The 20412-nt window shown below is 43.1% G+C and overlaps 1 protein-coding gene across 1 annotated transcript in view; it reads left to right on the plus strand.

The window, feature by feature from the left end:
• fat1b (FAT atypical cadherin 1b) overlaps window positions 1-20412 on the plus strand; it is a gene marked incomplete at its 5' end in the record, with an annotated part of 41517 nt that overhangs the window by 10047 nt on the left and 11058 nt on the right. The window contains 13 exons of the mRNA XM_083685632.1: window positions 1653-4878; window positions 5448-5762; window positions 7156-7217; window positions 7340-7672; window positions 7899-8109; window positions 8859-8998; window positions 10416-10691; window positions 11183-11393; window positions 11887-15706; window positions 15797-16032; window positions 16316-16512; window positions 16865-17018; window positions 17155-17388. Coding sequence (XP_083541758.1) covers window positions 1653-4878; window positions 5448-5762; window positions 7156-7217; window positions 7340-7672; window positions 7899-8109; window positions 8859-8998; window positions 10416-10691; window positions 11183-11393; window positions 11887-15706; window positions 15797-16032; window positions 16316-16512; window positions 16865-17018; window positions 17155-17388 — 9415 coding nt within the window. The remainder of the gene's footprint in view (window positions 1-1652; window positions 4879-5447; window positions 5763-7155; window positions 7218-7339; window positions 7673-7898; window positions 8110-8858; window positions 8999-10415; window positions 10692-11182; window positions 11394-11886; window positions 15707-15796; window positions 16033-16315; window positions 16513-16864; window positions 17019-17154; window positions 17389-20412) is intronic.

A 20412-nucleotide genomic window follows, 5' to 3' on the forward strand; every position in this document is an offset into this window, starting at 1 on the left:
AAATGTCCATCAGCCCTGGGTAGAGAAGCCTCCTCGCAGGAAGATCCCTCAGTTATCAGTTATCCTCACCCCAACACTTACCCAACTGAGTGGTTCCACTCTGTCATGTGTCACAGCAGATAATTGTATATTGGTCTGGTCATACTCTTGCAGCACAAATACTAGGTATATGTTTGGGCTAAACAAGTACTGACAGATTATAGTAATCAATCATATTTATCCTTGTAATCAATAATAGTTTGGCCAAATTATACAAAAGCCACTCTCAGGCAGTTTAGTATGGAGTGATCCTGTTCATAATATTATCTTGTTGGATTCTACCTGTTGACCTTTTGAGAAGGCTTTGTGGTATGCCTCCATCTTTAATCAGTAGACAGCTCCTCAATAGGACTCTGACGGTTGAACCATCTTTCATCTATCCAGATGCAACCCTTGCTGCTCTGTGATCAAAATAAATCCTTTCTGCCACAGAAAGATTTAGACATATGAAGAGTTCTGAGCCACGGAGACAGTGCTGTCAACACTTTCCCACGATATAACATCTGAACATGTTGTTTGCCTGTTTAACTTTCATCCAGTCAGCTCATCAGCTCATACACCGGATGACATTCAACTAGTGAAATCTGAAATAAAGTTGGTCCTTTACTCTTGTTTTTATGAGGCAATGAGGACAGTGAATGCATGGCTTTATCTCATACTGATTACATTGAGTTCAATTTTGGACAGGAAACGGAACGAAATCTGAAAGTAACTGAAATCTGAATTAGACTAGATGTAAGATCTTGCCTAGTATAACAGGCACGTAGGAACTGAACGAGCTCTCACTGTAAAGTAAAAAAAGAAAAACTGCGTCTTTGAGAAATTGACAGGACAGTAATAAATTACGAATTCCATTGTCTGACAAGTTGCCTTCTTTGAACCCCTCGCTGTCACTCATTTTGTTTAGCAGCAGGTAGGAGCGCTACCGCGAAGTTGATGACATCACTGCTCGCAATGCGTGTTTCTCGTTATCCCGCTATGAAAGTCTACTGAGCTGAGCGCTCATTCGGAATCAGTTGGACTGTAATCTCACACTGTCACGACTTGGAAAAATATGCACGTCTGCTGAATATTAAAAACGGATCAAACATGACTTCTGATGAATTCTCATTGAAGTGTTGCCATTCAAACTCGTTATGTTCTGGTAGAACACAAAACGACGTAAAGGAATGTACTTAGCTGAAACTGGTGAATAGGTGAGTTACAACAGTATATCATGTATGATTTATCCACGATGTGTTCCTGTTATACGTTATTATTAATATTATATTATTATAATATGTAATTGTTTTTACAGAGAGGTGGATTTTATCACTCTAAAATATTTTAAAGTAGGGTATGCTATTCTTTTCATTATCCCTCCCCAATGACAGCAAGTTGAGCAGGCAAAAAAAGCGAGTTGTAGTGTATAATTTACCTGCTTGTGTGTGTGTGTGTGTGTGTGTGTGTGTGTGTGTGTGTGTGTGTGTGTGTGTGTGTGTGTGTGTGTGTGTGTACTGTGCACAATCAGTACATATCTAATTTCAATATTTTTCACTTTATTTTTTTTAGGAGTTTTGTTGATATCTGGTGCAGCCATGGGAGAACTCTTGACATTGATACTCTTGGTGCAGATAATAAGGAGCTGCTCAGGAAACACAGGACAGCTCACATTACCATTTAAATTCACACAAACTGAATACAACGCCACTATTTACGAAAACTCTGCTGCCAAGACCTATGTAGAAAGCCCCATCAAGATGGGGATATACATCATAGACTCTTCATGGGATATCCAGTACAAGGTAGATTCTGGAGATGGTGAGTCTTTATTCAAGGCTGAAGAGTTTGTCCTGGGAGACTTCAGTTTCTTGCGACTACGGACCAAAGGAGGTAGCGCTGCTATACTGAACCGGGAAGTGAGGGAGCATTACTCTCTGACAGTAAACGCACTGGAACGGAATACCAATGCTATTACCCAAACAACGGTTCAAGTCCAAGTTCTGGACACAAATGACCTCAGACCCCTTTTCTCCCCAACCTCCTACACTGTCTCTGTGCCTGAGAATGTGGCCATCAGAACCAGCATCACGAGAGTCACTGCCTCTGATGCTGATGTCGGCACAAACGGAGAGTACTATTTCAGTTTGGGAGAGCAGAAAGACATGTTTTCCATTCATCCTACCAGCGGGGTGATTATTTTGATGGGTAAATTAGATTATGCTGAGAGAAGGCTGTTTGAGATAGATGTCTTGGCCGTGGACCGGGGCATGAAACGCTATGGGGGGAGTGGCTTCAGCAGCACAGCCAAGCTGACCATCAGGGTCCTGCAGGCCAATGAGCACGCTCCTACCCTCATGGCTGTTCCTCTAGCTCCATCGGACGCAGACACAGACCCTACCTATGCCCTTGTCACCGTGGAAGATGATGACCAAGGCTTAAATGGCGAGATAGCATCATTGAGTATAGTTGCTGGGGACCCGCTCCAGCAGTTTAAGGCAGTGAGAACCAGCCCTGGTGGTAAAGAATACAAAGTCAAAGCCATAAAGGATGTGGACTGGGAGAGTTGTCACTTCGGATGCAATCTGACATTACAGGCCAAGGATAAGGGAAGCCCACCACAGTTCTCCTCAGCTAAAGTCATCCGAGTGAGATCTCCGCAAGTCGACGTGAGCCCTCCTACATTTGAGAGGAGCACATACAGAGTCAACCTAACTGAATTCGCCCCTCCAAATACTTATGTTGTCATGGTAAGAGCTACGCCCAGCCATCCTCTTTTAAAATACTCCTTGCGATTTCCGAAGATCCTCCAAAATACCTATCCTTTCATTATGAACTCAAACACAGGCTTGATAACGACATCAGGGACTATTCAAGCTGATCATGTCAGCAAGTACGAGTTTGAGGTGGTCATCAACGAAGAACAGGCATCAGCTTGGGTGGTCGTTGATGTGATTGACGTGAACAATAATGCGCCTGTATTTCAACAGCCGTCCTACGAAGCTAATGTTGATGAAAACGTGCCAGTGGGAACCAGTGTCCTAACAGTCAGTGCCAGCGATCTGGATGAAGGAGAGAATGGTTATGTTACTTACAGCATCACCAGTCTAAAACCTCAGCATTTTGTCATTGACTATTTCACTGGTGTGATCAGTACAGCCAGGGAGTTAGACTGGGAGCAGATGCCAAGGGTTTACAACCTCAGAGTTCGAGCTTCCGATTGGGGCTCTCCCTTCCGTCGTGAAGTTGAGGCTCCGGTTTTGATCACACTCAACAACTTGAATGACAATGAGCCGTTGTTTGAGAAGGTGGACTGTGAAGTGAGCTTGCCAAGAACTTACAAAGTGGGTGAACAGATAGCTGCAGTGTCTGCTATTGATGCTGATGACCTAGATCTAGTACAGTATGAGATCACAGATGGAAACAGGTTTGGTCTTTTTGACTTGTCCCCAGACACAGGGGTGTTATCACTCAAGGTGTCACTAATTTCCGGCGATGCAGCGAAAACGTCCTTTCACTCTTTACAAATCTCTGCCAACGATGGGGAGAGAACAAGTAAGCCGACGTTCGTGAACATCACAGTTGTGTCAGCTCCGGTGGTAGTCTACACTCAATGTGTCGATACTGGAGTAGCCGCTCGAATGGCAGAGAAGTTCCTTCTTGGCACTAATCTCCACTCTCAATGGAAAAACGAAGATGACTTTGAGGATGTTCATTCAGTTAATCGCTATCCTCCACAGTTTATGGACTCTTCCCCCAGTTTAATTGAAGTTAAAGAGGATCTTCCAGTCGGGACAATGATAGCTCTTCTCAGTGCCACAGACCCAGACAGTGGCTTCAGTGGAGCACCTGTTTATGTGATATCTGGAGGAGATTTTGACAGTCGTTTCATGATTGAAATGGACACTGGTTGGCTGAGGATTATTGAGTTGTTAGATAGAGAAATAACAGATAAATATACTCTCAACATCACAGTATATGATCTAGGAATTCCTCAGAGGTCAGCATCACATACCTTACAAATCAATGTTCTGGATTCAAATGATAATGGTCCTAAGTTCCTAGAAGATAGTTACTCTGTAGCCATAAGTGAGGCCACAGATGTGGGAACAGCAATCATCCAGGTTGACGCCACAGATAAAGATTCTGGAGTCAACGGAATGGTCAAGTATTCCTTCATGGCTGAATCCGATCATTTTGATATAGATGAACAGACTGGAGTTGTTAAAGTGAAAAGTCCACTGGATCGAGAGGTGCACCCACTTTTTACCCTAAAAGTGGTTGCTTGTGATCAGGCGAGAGATGAACCTCAGATTAAATCAACTGTGTGGCTGAAAGTGGTGTTAAAGGATGTCAATGACAACCCTCCTAGGTTCTTCCCTGCGCACCAGCGTGTGAAGGTGAGAGAGGACCTCCCTGTGGGGGTGGTCATAGCCTGGCTACAGGCCCATGACCCTGATCTCGGTCAGTCTGGACAGGTTCGTTTCAGCCTGCTGGAAGACGGAGAGGGAGATTTCAATGTTGATAAAGGGAGCGGAGCTGTTCGCATCACGCAGGGCCTGGATTTTGAGAGGAGACAAGTGTACAATTTAACAGCCAGAGCAAAGGATAAAGGGAAGCCAGACTCCCTCTTCTCCACCTGTTATATTGAGGTCTACATTGTGGACGTGGATGAGAATCTGGATCAGCCTCGATTTTACTCTTTTGTGGACAAGGGAGCTGTGAGTGAAGATGCCTCCATTGGTACGACTGTTATGACTGTTACAGCAGAAGACAATGACAAAGGCAGAGATGGAGAAATACGCTACTCTCTAAGGGAAGGGTCAGGCCTTGGAGTATTTACCATCAGTGAAGAGAGCGGTGAGAGTTTCCTATTTTTTAACAATATATTGTCATTATTTTCCATAAAACGTATAGCCTCATCTTGAGCACTGACCACTGTGTAATACTGAATGTATATACTGTATGGTATAACCAGATTAGTGTAATCTTTCTTTTACATATTACAAAACACATGTTTCCCTTTCGGTCTGACTAACTCCTTTATTCCTCTTCCTGAATTTATACCTTCCTGAATTTATTCCTAACTCCTGAATTGTTATCAGAGGCTGTTTTTGTACTTTACATATTCTATGAACTTCTATCTGTAAGTTCAGGCATGTACAGTACTGTTTATTATGTAAATCAGAGAGCTCAGAGGCCAGAGCTGTATGCATGTTAGAGATCAGAGTTCCCAATGACAATCTGCTCAGCAGTCACTCAGTAAAGGTTTAGCCAAAGCTAGTAGAAACTTAGACAAAACTAATAGTCACTCAGTCAAGACAAAATTACTAGTTACTCAGTAGATAGCCAGAAATAGAAGTTAGTAACTCAGACTTAGCCAAAACTGGGACTGAAATGAAAAATGCTTATTTTGTTTCTTCTCATAGGTGTCATACAAACACAGGAGCGCCTAGACCGTGAGACCACTAATCATTACTGGCTAACTGTTTACGCCACTGATCAAGGTGTGGTGCCTCAGACTTCTTTTGTGGACGTCTACATTGAGGTTGAAGATGTCAACGACAATGCGCCACAGACCTCTGAGCCTGTCTACTACCCTGCAGTCATGGAGAACTCCCCCAAAGATGTGTCTGTTATCCAAATAGAGGCGGAGGATCCTGACTCTGGTGGAAGTGACCAGTTATCCTACAAGATCACCAGTGGGAACCCTCAAGGATTCTTCAGTATTGACCCCAAGACTGGTGAGGGCCTTAACATCATTTATAATGTATTCATACTGGGAAATGTTAAAGATGACACTTTGTGAGGCTCTGTCTTTTTGTGTCATAATGTTTAGACTGAAGTTTAACAGTTCTTGTAATTAGAGCCCTGTTGCAGTGCTTCATTGGACAAGCATCATAAACCATAATACTACACGTGTCTACCGTTATGTCAACTGCAATATCCCTGAATAGCATTTTTAATACAGTATATCATTTTCACAGTCATTTCATGCTCAGTATAAATGCAACCTCTCCCGTTATGCAAAGTTTTAGAGCAAGCGCTCCCTCTAAAGTAAATATTTTAGATAATATTTGCGTGGTACGATTGATAAGAAAGGGTCGAGACAACCTCCAACCATTGCACAGATCCAGCAAAATAGGAAATAAAAACCTCCTCTAACAACTTCCACACTGTCCTTTTTATTTTAGTCTATTATTGAAGCCTACTTCTGTTGCCAGCTTTAAGCCTACTGTCAATAGGCAATTTCAGTTACCTGTCTGTCCTCTGCCATAGTATCAGAACACATTTCTCCCTGACGCAGTATGTGTCTTTATCAAAATAATGATGATCCAGGAACTTCTACCACTTGGAGAAATCATGTGTGTCTGTGTATGTTCATTATGCTTTAACTGTGAGAATTAGTTACTTCCATGATGTCATTATTTCAAGATTTTATTGTAAAGTCAAGTACTGTAGAAATCCAGAACCTTCCCAGCTCTATTTCCATGATGTTGTGGTTGACATTTTATCCTCCACAAATAACATAGCTACGCTATCAATAAGCTTGGCTTTCAAAATGTATTTTTTCTCTCTCCTGCTAATCATATACAACCCACCAAAAAAGCCTATTTTATGTGGTTTTAATGGGCAATGATATTCCACAGTTAACCATAACAAGCATCCAGCTAAGTCTTGGGAAAGAGAACTGTTTTTCTTTCTTGGAAAAGGCTAGACGCATTTCTTTAAAGTGGTTAATCTCTCTGGTTTATGTCCATCAATGTACTATGTATAAAGAACCTGTATTTATGGTACAATGTTTCAGGACATTATAAAGTTACATTATAAAGTACCAAATGTCTACTCTGAACTCCTCCTACTCCAGCTGCCTGGGTCGCCAGGGTTAAGTGCAGCTATTGTGTTTATATGAAACAGGATTATGTCTCTGAAATATGCTCATATCTATTTGTCTTGGCAGAATGTTGACCTATATTTTCAGTGATGCAACATGGAGCTTTAATTTTGAAAACTTAGTACACAGTAAGTGTGTAGATCAGACCTTATACAGTTGGTATGTACTCTTTAATGTTTTCCACACTTACGTGTGTTTTCTTTGACCCCTCTGACTATCCCGTTATGTGCTTTACCTAACAGGTTTGGTGACAACCACTTCCAGAAAGCTGGACAGAGAACAGCAAGAGGAACACACGCTGGAGGTGAGCGATCCGTTATTGTTCTCTATGTACTATTTTATTACTCACTAAGGTATTTTGAAGTAACAAATGTACGTCTTAGCAAATACACAGTCAGTTCCCTTCCATCCTTCCTGACAACCCAGATAACAGTAACCGATGGTGGAATTCCAGCCAAGTCCACGGCGGTCCGAGTAGTTGTGAGGGTGCAGGATGAGAATGACCATGCTCCCCAGTTCTTGGAGTCAGTCTACAAGATCCAGCTTCCCGAACATGACAGACCTCCAGAACGGAGGGGGGCCATCCGGAGAGAGCAGATCTACAGGGTGATCGCCTCTGACAGAGACGCAGGTCCCAACGGTGACGTCAGCTACAGCATCGAGGAGGGGGACGAGCAGGGGAGGTTCTTCATCGACCCCAGAACTGGCCAGGTGTCCTCCGGAGAGGACTTCATAGCAGGACAGTACGATATTCTCACTGTGAGTCCACTCAATGTGTCACTATAGTGTTTCATCTACATTATGGGCTGGATTTTTTTTAGTGCTTTTCTACCAGGTGGTCAAAGCACTTCCTGAGACTTCCTCTAAAAATAAAGGCTAAATAGAAAAAAGTAATTATGCAAAGAAAAAAATTATCATGGTTATTGTCCATGTACCATCACCTGCTCTGAATGTGTGCCCTCTCCCTGTCTCTGCTCTCTCCCAGATTAAAGCCGTGGACAACGGAAGGCCACAGCAGACCTCCACCTGTCGCCTGCACATGGAGTGGATTCTGCGGCCCAGGCCGCCCTCCCAACCTCTGGTATTCGTTGAAACCTCTCTCTCCTTCTCCATCATGGAAAGTGACCCCGTGGCTCATATGCTGGGGGTGGTCTCTACCCATCCCATAGACTCACCTGTGTGGTTCCAAATCACAGGTAAATCAAATCACTACTTTAAAACCGCAATGAAGCATAAACCCTTAGCCTAATTACTTTTCAAAGACAGAAGGAGTGGATTGTTCAGTATGTGTTTCAAGCTTTGAACTTTGTGCTTGGAGCTTTGAACTTCAAGTACTCTCTAGAATTAACTCAATGTAATTACTGTACTGTTGAAATTGTAGTTATTCTGCAGAAAATCTTTCTACTTGAACTTTCTATGCATGGCTTGATGATTAACAGCTCCTTTTCAAAGTCGTTCACTTCTTTTTACCTTTACCTTTTCTTCTTCACTAATTAGCTGTCCTATTACTGACAACTTGCTCTATCTTCTGCTCTCTTTTTCGGAATTCGCTTTAATTGGCAAGGAGACATGCACGCTAAAGAAGTGTTTCACATCTCTCAAATGGCTTGCGACATGAACTGCACCGCAGAAGGTATCTAAAGAGATTACTGGCATCTCGTTATCTGCCTCGTGTTTCCTGGTTTATGTCTGAAGGGCTTTGTGGTGCTCTTTTGGAATGTTCCACATGTGCAGCTGAAATTTAATCTAATTGTATTTGTCTATTTTTCTGATTATGCATTTCCCAAATGCTTATAGTCCTCAAATTGCATAACATTAGATTGGATTAAATGGATTGTATATTAGTTTATTCAATTGACTGTACACACTGAGGATTGAGAAAGCCTTCAATTGGATGGGTAATGTTTATTTACTCCATTGTTACTCTTCACTATGGTAATACTAGGTGGTCAGTCTGACAGTCGCTTTGATGTGGGCAAGGCCAGTGGAGCGGTCATTCTGGCCAAACCTCTCCTTTCAGAAAACAGATTAAACTACAGCCTGACGGTGGACGCCACAGATGGAACCCGAACCATCAGCACCAAGGTAATGCCACCACACACGAATAACAGGACTTTTCAGATAACTGCTGCCATATGGATGCCATAAATGTTTTTCCCAACACACTATAGTCTAACCTTAAAGCTAACCCTAACACTAACTCTAATCCTAACCCAAGCATGTTGTTGTATATCAACAGAGTCCCAGTTTCTTGTTGATAGTTTGACCATCTGAAGACAGGGGCCTATCCAAATAAAAGTGTGGCCATGCATTGTTTTTCATGTCATTGTTTCTTATTTCATTATTTTCATGATATGAAATGAAAAATGAATTCCCTATATGGGATCAGTAAAGCATTATCTCATATCTCACCTCACCATGCATACTGGAATCCAGACTGCCGTTATATGCCTGCTATATAAGAAATAAGGTGGCTAAACTGACAACTAGACTTAATCTAAAATGATTCACATAGTGTGATGTGCCATGCATGGTGATGGATGTCAGGGAATCAAACAGATGAGGCACTATAATGTAGTTGGCCTCTGGCTGCAGTCTTGTAAGACGTATCACATATGGCATATTACCTTGAGAGCAAGGTAATTCCATCCTGTCATAGTTTGTGTGTGAGTGATTTGTAGCAGTGACACAAGCCCCCATGTGCCTTCTACGTCCATTCACCTCCTCAGGCAGTCCATCCGTGCCTGTTGTTGTAGATAGAGGAGTGTGTGTGTGTGTGTGTGTGTGTGTGTGTGTGTGTGTGTGTGTGTGTGTGTGTATGTGTGTGTGTGTGTGTGTGTGTGTGTGTGTGTGTGTGTGTGTGTGTGTGTGTGTGTGTGTGTGTGTGTGTGTGTGTGTGTATGTGTATGCACTGCCTGGGGTGAAGAGAGTAGTTAGACAGGGAGTGACATTCCCATTATTGTTATGGCTGAGTTTCAGTCTCAGTTTCAAGGTTTCTGGTTCCAGGGAGGTTCAACATGGAATGCTTCTCCTTGCCTTCATGGACTTTAACAGCCAGGTTAAAAGAACTGTTCAATCAAGCTGTTGAATATCTCAATATACACATCCACTAAATGTCCTATAATAGGCTTAATTTGTTCACTTGTTGCACTTTTTCCCTCTAAAAGCACTTTTATTTTGGGCAAGCTACCCTAGTAAAACACTACCATATGCTCAAGCACATAATGACGTTGTGTCAAATCTTTTTACCCTCTTATTTAGGTTTATGGGTATGGCACAATAATCTCCAAAATAACTACAGCACCAAAATATTGGACTTTCAAACAGAATTTTAGACTACTTTGATTGCAAGAAGGGAAAGTAAAATGAACAAGGGAAGAACATTTTAACTGCAAGTATGTTTCAAAATGCTTAAGAAGCCACTGTTATAATTGGTATTCTTACCTAAATCTGCAACATTTTGGAAATTAGCGTAGCAAATATGAACACTTCATTTTAACAGGTTTTCATCAATGTGATTGACACCAACAACCACCGACCTCAGTTCTCCCAGCCCAAGTATGAGGTCACCATCCCAGAGGACACAGCTCCAGAGACTCAGATCCTGAAGATCAGCGCCACGGACAAAGACGAGAGGAATAAACTGTCATACACTCTATTGAGCAGCACCGACCTGCTCAGCCAGAGGAAGTTCCGTCTGGACCCGGGGACCGGTCAGCTCTTCACTGCAGAGGAGTTGGACCATGAGGCCATGCACACACACACCCTGACTGTGATGGTACTAAGATATCACCACCTAGTTCACACTCAGTAAAACACATGCTCTTACTCCTGTCTATTCAGTAGAACACACCCTCACTGTGATGGTACTAAGATATCACTACATAGTACAGTATACACTCAGTAGAACACATACTATGCACTCAATTTAACACACCCGCACTGTGATGGTACTAACACATCACTACCTAGTACGCATTCAGTAGAACATTAGCTCTCACTCGTGTCTGTTCAGTAGATTACACCCTGACTGTGATGGTACTAAGACTTAGTGCTCACTCAGTAGAAAGCGTCCTTCACTAAAGCCTTTCAAATATGTGAATATAGGATTTTTTCCCTTGGCTTCGAGTACGGTCAAACTGATTTTTTTTTAAATAATACAGTAGAATTGAGCTTGTTCAACTCACATTCATTATTGTCTGGTTTTCAGATGGTTATGAGTTAGATGGGGGCAGCTCACGCTTATGTGATATACCTTGTTTGATCCAGGTGCGTGACGAGGGGGTTCCTGTGAGGCGTAACCTGGTGAGAGTGATTGTGAAGGTGGATGACACCAATGACAACGCTCCCTGGTTCACCAGCGCCCAGTACCGCGGCCGCGTGTTTGAGTCATCTGCAGTGGGATCAGCTGTGGTACAGGTCACTGCTCTGGACAAAGACAAAGGGAGCAATGCTGAGATCCTCTACGGTATAGAGTCAGGTACGAAATAATCTACACTGCTGAAACGAAGCCTCACTGCATAGGAAGATAATACACCTTACAATCTGTTTTATAACCTGAAACCTGAATGATGTCCTATCATTTTAGTTTTATTTTGGCCATGACTATTTATTTGACTATTGATTGATACCTCGGTCAGATTATTGATTTGAAACATGATTTAGATGCTAGGAATGATAAAGAGGACAGTAAATGAAAAAGGGCTTATTTCATTTTTCATTTTATGTAGCAAAGCTTATAACAGTCTTGCTAACTGCTAGGCTGCTAGAAAACAATTATGCAAATGTATTATCAGTCCTAGTTTACCTATAATTAATTCTTTCAAGGTCTTAATTCAATTTGCAAGCATCATGAATCACAAATGACTTGTGACACTAGGAGGCATAAATACTGTATCCTTTCAGAATAACAATGAATGCTGCTACTAATTTTAAACAATATATTTCACCCTCATGTTGTTTATGTCTCCCAGGTAACAAGGAGAATTATTTTGCAATTGATCCTGTCCTGGGAACCATAACTATGGCCAAGAAGCTTGATTATGAAGATCAGGGTCAGTTTGAGCTCACTGTTAAAGCAACCGATCGAGGAAAGCCTCCACTGATTGCAGTGACAACGGTTCTCATAGCCGTCACCATGGCAGACAACGCCAGACCTAAGTTCTCCCAGGTGGAGATCTCAGCCATCATTAGTGAGACAGCTCCTGTGGGGAGTTTTGTGACGTTAGTCTCCGCCTCTAGTACCTCATCTGTCCTCTACCAAATCAGAGAGGGAAACATAAATAATGCCTTCGATATCAACCCCAATTCTGGCGTCATTGTCACTCAGAGGGCATTGGACTATGAAGGCGTGTCGACGTACAAACTGACAGTCCAGGCAACCAACATGGCAGATAAAGTGAGCAACATCACTGCTTTTATTCACCTTAGAGATGAGAATGACAACAGACCGGTCCTCAGCCAATTAGAGTACACTGGAAGTGTCAGTGAGTCCGCCCCCGCTAACAGTGTGGTGCTGACCAATGACAGCTGTCCTCTGGTTATTCTGGCCACTGATGCAGACAGTGATCTCAACGGCAGGCTGGTCTATCAGATTGTAGAGCCTTACACCCTTGACTACTTTGCTATTGACCCCAGCACAGGAGCCATTCGCACAGTTACTGGCCTTGATTACGAAAAAAGGTCAGAGTTCAACTTTACTGTGGAGGTCCATGACAGTGGAATGCCGTGTCTATTTTCAGACGTCACTGCTAACGTTACCATCCAGATCAACAATGTCAACGACTGTCCTCCAGTATTCAGTGAAGACGTGTATGAGGCGTCTGTCATAGTGCCAACGTACACTGGCGTGAGGGTGATCTCTGTAAATGCCACTGATGAGGATTCAGGCCCTGGCTTCAAGCTACTGTTCTCTATCATAGATGGAAACATAGGAGGCAAGTTCAGGATCGATCCCACATCAGGTGATATCTCAATACAGAATCCGGCCCATTTGCGGAGCAGGTATGAGCTCACGGTCCGAGTGTCAGACGGGAGGTTCACCAGTTCGACCCTTGTCAAAATCAACATGAAGGAGAACAAGAACAAGGATCTGAGATTCACCCAAGACCTCTACACCGCCTCTGTGCGAGAGAACTCCTCAGAGAGGAAAACTCTGACTGTAGTGACAGCAGTTGGTAACAAAGTCAACGAGCCTCTGTTCTACACCATCCTCAATCCGGAGGGGAGGTTTGAGATCGGCCGAACATCTGGCGTTCTTTTTACCACCGGGGTACCTATCGACAGAGAGGAACAGGACACGTTTGAAATTGTATTGGAGGTGATGAAGGAACAGCGTTCGTCAGGAGCAGCTCATGCTCTCGTGGTGGTGACCATTGAGGACGCCAATGACAACAAGCCAGTGTTTCTGAACCTCCCATATTCTGCTGTGGTGAAGATGGACTCAGAGGTAGGCCAAGTTGTGAGGCAGGTAACTGCCATGGATAAAGATACCGGCAGCAACGCTGAAATCAGATATGACCTAGAGGAGGACCTGGGGTATTTTCAGATCAGCCCCTCAGGCAAACTGTCTCTCAAAAAGACATTTGAACCCAAAGAAAGAAACTCAAAATTTAAGATCAGAGTTATTGCTAAAGACAGAGGGGACCCATCTCTCTCTTCAACGGTTGAAGTGGCAGTAACTGTGTTGAACAGAGCTACACCCATGTTTGAGAAACCATTCTATAACCTAGTTGTTCCAGAGAATGTTCAACTGCTCTCCTCAGTAGTGCAAATAAAGGCCAACGCTTCAGAGGGGCCTCGGACAGTCTACAGCATCTCAGAAGGAGACCCATTGGAACAGTTCTCCATTGATTTCTTGACGGGAGTCTTACATGTCACAGAGCCCTTGGACTATGAGACCCGCCCAGCTTACAGGCTAAGCATCAGAGCCACAGATTCGTTAACAGGAGCTCACAATGAAGTGTTCGTTGACATCATCGTGGAAGACATCAATGATAACACACCAGTGTTCAACCAGAGGTTTCACAAAGCCAGTCTGTCTGAGTCTGCTGGCATTGGTACGTCAGTATTACGTGTGGCTGCCACAGACCCCGACTCTGGTAACAACAAAGTGTTGTTTTATGAGTTAGAGCAGGAGGGAGGAGGGATGTCAAACTACTTCAGCATTGACCGTGACCTTGGAGTGATCATGACATCTGGCCTGGTCGACTATGAGGAGAGACCGCAGCATAGGCTGGTGATCAGAGCTGTGGACGGGGGAGTCCCTGCCCTGTCCAGTGACCTACTAGTCACAATATCCTTGACCGACATCAACGACAACCCACCAGTGTTCACTCAGGCACTGTACGAGACCACAGTCAGTCAGCTCGCTCCCAACGGCCATTTTGTGGCCTGTGTCAGGGCTTCTGACGCTGACTTCTCAGACACTGACTGTCTGGAATTCTCCATCCTTGCTGGCAATGAGGACTACAGTTTTACCATAGACAAGAAGAGTGGTGAGATTGTGGTTTCGCACTTCCGCAAACCGATGATGGAGCCAGTCTATAATCTGAGCGTGTCTGTGTCTGATGGTGTTTACAGGAGTGTAGCTATGGTCCAGGTCATTGTGGTCGGCACTAACCTCTACAATCCCTCATTCTCTCAGACGGACCCTGTGGTAGAGCTGTTAGAGAACTCACCCGCGGGCAGCTTGGTCACACAGGTCCATGCCACCGATCAAGACCCAGGAGTGTATGGTAAATTGACGTATTACATTGTGAATGATGTTGCAAAAGATAAATTCAGTATCAATGAAAAGGGGGAGATTTTTACCCTGGAGAGCTTGGACAGGGAGAATGTCATGGATAGGCTCATCTCTATTAGTCTGATGGCTAAAGATGGCGGAGGAAAGCTGGGCTTCAGCTCTGTCAGTGTGATCTTGACCGATATAAATGATAACGTTCCACAGTTCAGAGCAGCGGAGTACAAAGCTAGTGTTCCAAGGGATGTCCCAAGAGGAACTACTGTGGTCAGAATCACTGCTGTGGACCCAGATGAAGGAAGCAATGCTGACATCATATACAGTTTTGAATCAGAGATAGGAGGCTTTGACGTACATCCTCTCAGTGGGGATGTAGTGACCAAAGAAAGTTTATCTGCTTCTAAAAACCTATTTTCCTTTTATGTGAGGGCTAAGGATGCTGGGAATCCACCAAAACAATCAGTCGTGCCAGTTTATATCAGAATACTGCCCAAAGAAGTGTCAGTGCCAAAGATAGTTGAATTACAGGAGAGATGGTTCATCAGTGAAGATCTACCTGTAGGATCTGAGATTGATGTTATACAAAAGAGTGAGCAGCCCTTCATGTACAGCCTTGTCAAAGGCAACACCCCAGAAAGCAACCAAGACCAGGTTTTCGTCGTCCACAGAGAAACAGGGAAGATGAAACTAGTCAAACCTCTCGACTTCGAAACCACTAAATGGTATCAGCTCACTCTGCAGGCGCAAAGCGACCTTGAGGGCATTGAAACAATCTCTACTGTGGACCTCCATATTCAGCTACAAGATGTCAATGACAACAGGCCACAGTTTGAATCTAACACATACAGATCTTTCATTGCTGAGAACTTGCTAAAAGGCACTTTAGTAATCCAGGTGAGGGCGACTGATCTAGACTCTGGAGTGAATGGTCAGGTTACCTACAGCCTGGGCCGGAACCAGAACTCTGTGGAGGTTCTGGAGCTGTTCACTGTGGAGGAGGATTCAGGATGGATTACCACACTGAGGGGGCTGGACCGGGAGAAGCAGGACAGGTATCACATCAAATCAGTCAATCAAATTGTATATGTATACACATGTCAAATGCCATAAAGTGCTTTACAGTTACCCAAACCCAATCTTAGGTATTCAGTGACAGTGATTGCCACAGATAGAGGGCAGGATGGAGGACTGACAGCAACTGCCACAGTGGAAGTGACCGTGGTGGATGACAATGACAACCCACTGCGCTTCACTGCGGATGTCTTCAAGGGGAGCGTCAGTGAGGGCATTCCCATCCCCAGCAGGGTTATTGCAGTCCTGAGGACAACCGACAGAGACTCAGAGGACCTCAACAAGCCAGTCAGCTGTTTCATCACAGGTAGGCTAACTGGAGAACCTGTATACTTTAGCTTGAGTGAGCTGATTTTCTATTGTTACTTACCAACTTACCAGTTGGTTACCAGGAGCCTAATATCCACAACATCTGAAGGGGCTTTTATAGACTGCCAGTGGTAGAGAGGCCTCTTCATCTGCCCACTTACTGTTCTTTTTCAACTTTTTATGCATACATCCCTCTTACTTTTACCTCTTACTAAGAAGACCAGTAATGTTTCATAATGTCCGTGTCCATATTGTCTTATTTGAATGACACATTCCCCCAGGAGGTGATCCGCTGGGTCAGTTTGGCCTAGAGCGCCACCTAGAGGAGTGGAGAGTAGTGGTGAGGAAGCCTCTGGACAGGGAGGAGAGGGACAGTTACCTCCTCAACGTAACGGCTACAGATGGGAGCTTTGTGACTACAGCCACTGTGGAAATCAGTATCCTGGATGCCAATGACAACAGTCCTGTCTTTGAGAAGGTAAGGGTTAGGCAGTAGGAAACTATAAGCAAAGACTTCCCAATCATGGTTATACTTTATCATATAGTTCTCTAACTACCTGGTAGGTAATAGGTAGCTTATGTTGACATTCTGACATTTAATGTGTCGTATTACATGGGGTATTTATCTGGTAGGTGTAACTGTATCAATTGGTACTGTCTGATAATTACAAACCAATAACCGCTTAGTAAACATTTGTACTTACTGGTATTTGTTACTGTGAATCCTCAGGTGACCAATATGTAACTCCTGGGGAATTATTATGTAATTACACTTTTAACATTTACCAATTATAGTTGTGTCAATAGAGACCTCACCATGTCATCTGCAGGATCTCTATGCTCAGACTGTCTCTGAGAACACCCCTGCAGGGAGGCTGGTGCTGTGGGTCACTGCCACCGATGCAGACAGCCAATCAAATGCACAGATCTCATACACACTTTCTGGTGTTGGAGCAGATCAGTTTACCATGGATCCAAACACAGGTAAATACATTGAGTTCAAAAGAGAGTAGTTGAGTGTGTCTTAAGATTTCACATGAAATGGATGAATTGTTTCGCAAAGCTTAAGCAGGTTTAGGAGTTGGAGTGTGTGTGTTTATTTGCATGTGTGTGTTCTCAGGGGAGCTGAGAACCCTGTTGCTGTTGGACCGGGAGAAGAGGGATGTGTACAGCCTGGTGGTGCGAGCAGAGGACAGAGGACATCGTTATTGCCAGGCTGATGTAGTTATAACTGTGACAGACATCAACGACAATGCCCCTGAGTTCACCAGTGATCCCTACCCTGTCACTGTCTATGAGAATACAGAGACCGGCACGTATGTAGCCCGGCTACAAGCCACTGATATGGATACAGGTAAGACGTGATATTATTACATTGCATTACAGACATACTGCACTGTTTAAATAGTATTTAAACCATAGAGCACTCTTTGGGACTATGTAAGAGAGTAGACTTGAGACTAATAAAGAGTCTGATGTTCGCGAACTGATTTAAACCATATTACTGAATTCCACGTAATTCAAAAAGCTACCAAACTTCCCGTCACAATTGAATGGTTTTTCTATACTAATTTCATGTAGATGTGTGCCAACAGCTTTGCATCAATTAAAAAGGATATAGTATGTGTTGTATGAATAAAGAGCCTTAAGCAATTGGCTGCAGAGCCCAATAATTGTTTTTAAATGTTTTTATAGAACTGTATTTTCAATCTCTTCAAAAAGAGCACAGCAATCCCAACCAATAACTGTAATATTAACTAATAACCACAGTTTATGAGAATGAGCTCAGCTTTTTCAATTCTCAAGGGGCCTCATTTCCTCAGCATAGCCCTAATTCAATTTCAAAACAGTTTTGGGTATGTTATACCTTTTGAAATGTGTTCCAAAGTTAGTTTAGCCTAACACGTTAATTAGCCTAAAGCGCTAGCTGCTTCTTGTTGGAAAGACGTTAAATGGGTAATCTGCGATTGGTATATCCATTTTTGGACTTTTGAATTAATGCGATATAGCCATTGATTCTTGAAGAATATAACTTATATATGCCTAATTAGCTTAGTTCAGCTGTCTTACCTGATCAGAATCCAAAATATAAGCTTGTTAAAACTGTCATTTTGATCTCATGGATCGTCAGTCCTTGAATTTGAGAGTGGTTACATTTCTCCAGCCTGTTTATCAAGAAAGTGATGGGGAGACTGCTTTGTTGTTATTTGAATCCCAGATTGCAGCTTTAAATATGTAAGACATAGAATGAGTTCTGTTCATTACCCTACTATTAACACACGGTGCAGAATAAGGCAGATTAATTTAGTTGCTGGAAATTTTTTTTTGCTTTGATGATGGACTGACATAATGGATTGTGAATATAATAAATCTGTTTTTGGCAGTGGTGTTTTCCTCTTAATTGAAAAACAGCGTCAAGCCCAAATATCCCCCAAATCCAATTAAACAACAGCTAGCTGCAAATATATCCCCCAGCTGTACAGCATGTAGAAGTATAATTATTATTTTCTTTTCATGTTCTCCAGGGGAGGGTTCGGGTAGAGGAAAACAATAATTTAAAAATAATAAAAAGGGACTAAAAATTATACAAGCAATGCTATCTGATAGAACTTAAATTCTATATCAAAGCTGATCTACCCCTAAAAAAACAACTAATTTATCCCTCAGATATATTCCACATATGTAACCCTCGACCAATAGAAAAAGAAAAACACCAGGATTAAAGACCTCCTGTTTGTCATCTATCTGGACGTGTTTCAGTAATGCAGTGACTAATGCAGAAAGAACAGAAGGTGAATGCAGCGTACAGTACATTGCAGCTTATCCACACTCACACACTACTGAAGTATTAGAACAGCCGAGATTTACATTGTTGTTGTTACTCTCGGTGTTACTTTGTTGGTACCTGGCTGTCACTCCAGTCACAGCTTGACATCCTCCCTGGCTGCCAAACCAGTAGCAGTAATCTAGTTTCCAGAATGCCCAGCTGGGACCACCCTTGGTGAAGAGTGATCTCACTATGAGTTTTGTTGCCAGCTGTGATGTAATCCGTTAGTTATTGTTTGAAATTGTGTCCATTTAGAGAAAATGATTGTTGTTTGTTCTAAAATATGCCTACAGTACCACTTTGATTTGTGTTTTTCGGTTTCTGCTTCACATACAGTATTGCTTTAATTGGTGGTATCGTACGTATGATTGCCTAACTCATTACATTTAGACATTTAGCAGACGCCTTTGTCCAAAGTGACTTACAACAAGTAACTCCTTGTCCGCGCAACTTCTGGATGCGCTTGTGTTGTCTGTTAGGACTGATCTCTACTGTGGTGGTCCACAAGCCAGAAAGGTTATGCTCTTACTGTGGGATGAGAGAGAGAGAGAGAGAGGGGGGGGGGGCGGGGGGGGACACGAGAGATTCCATACTCATGCTGTTCATCTGAGATTCAGGTTACATGGTGCAGAAGCCTTTTGAACCTTACTCATTTAGAGAGAGAGAGAGAGAGAGATTAGTGTTCTTGCTCTGTGATGATACAAAGGCGAGTTAGGCGAGTGCATTCCTCTCTCCGCCTAGCTGTTTCCTCAGCGCCTGTTGCTGGTGTTTTTGTTGTTGTTGTTGTTGTCGTCGTTGTTGTAAAGGGGTCTACAGCCCCAATCATCAACACCATTGTGTGCAGTAATCACAGACATAAACAGCGGCTTGGCTAATGGCTGCTCAGAGAGAATGTCTATGTCATCACCAACGGCCTACGTGTACGCCTACTGCATATCATACCGGAAGCCAAGCTGGATGGATGGAATGTCAACAGGATCTGGTGATGAATATTTTAGTCATCTGATGAGGGGAGAGATTGTCTTATCTTTGAGATTGTTGAGTGATTGGAATCGGCCCCAATTGGCCAAGCCACTGTTTAGTTAAATCTCAACTAAGGAATGTGGTCAAATGGCCTTGGGCTGGGCAAGCCTGTGGTCAAAACATGCTGATGAACTCCCTGATGCCCTCTGGAATGTCACCTTCGGGAATGATAGGGGATGAGTGAGCTTTTATGGATACATTTCTGAGTAGAACTATATCTAGGATGTCTACTGTATCGATGTCTACTGTATCTATGTCTCGTTGGACTCTGGGGATGAATATTTTTGAAATCCCACAGTGTGTTAATATGTGTCTCATTGGCTTTGTATAATTGACGGTGGTGTATAGTTTGATCTTAGCTGTATCTCTGATATATTCTTTTAAAAAACAGACCTCATGCATGATCTCTCAAAAAACGCTTTGGGGTTTGATGTGGGCTTCCCTTATTGACAGAGCATTATAAGCCCTATAAGGAGACAGTTTGAGTGTAAAGGCCTGGTTGTTATTCTGTTCTTGATGGACATGCCA

The sequence above is a fragment of the Argentina silus genome (genome assembly GCF_951799395.1).
Source record: "Argentina silus genome assembly, chromosome: 15".
Taxonomy (NCBI): domain Eukaryota; kingdom Metazoa; phylum Chordata; class Actinopteri; order Argentiniformes; family Argentinidae; genus Argentina; species Argentina silus.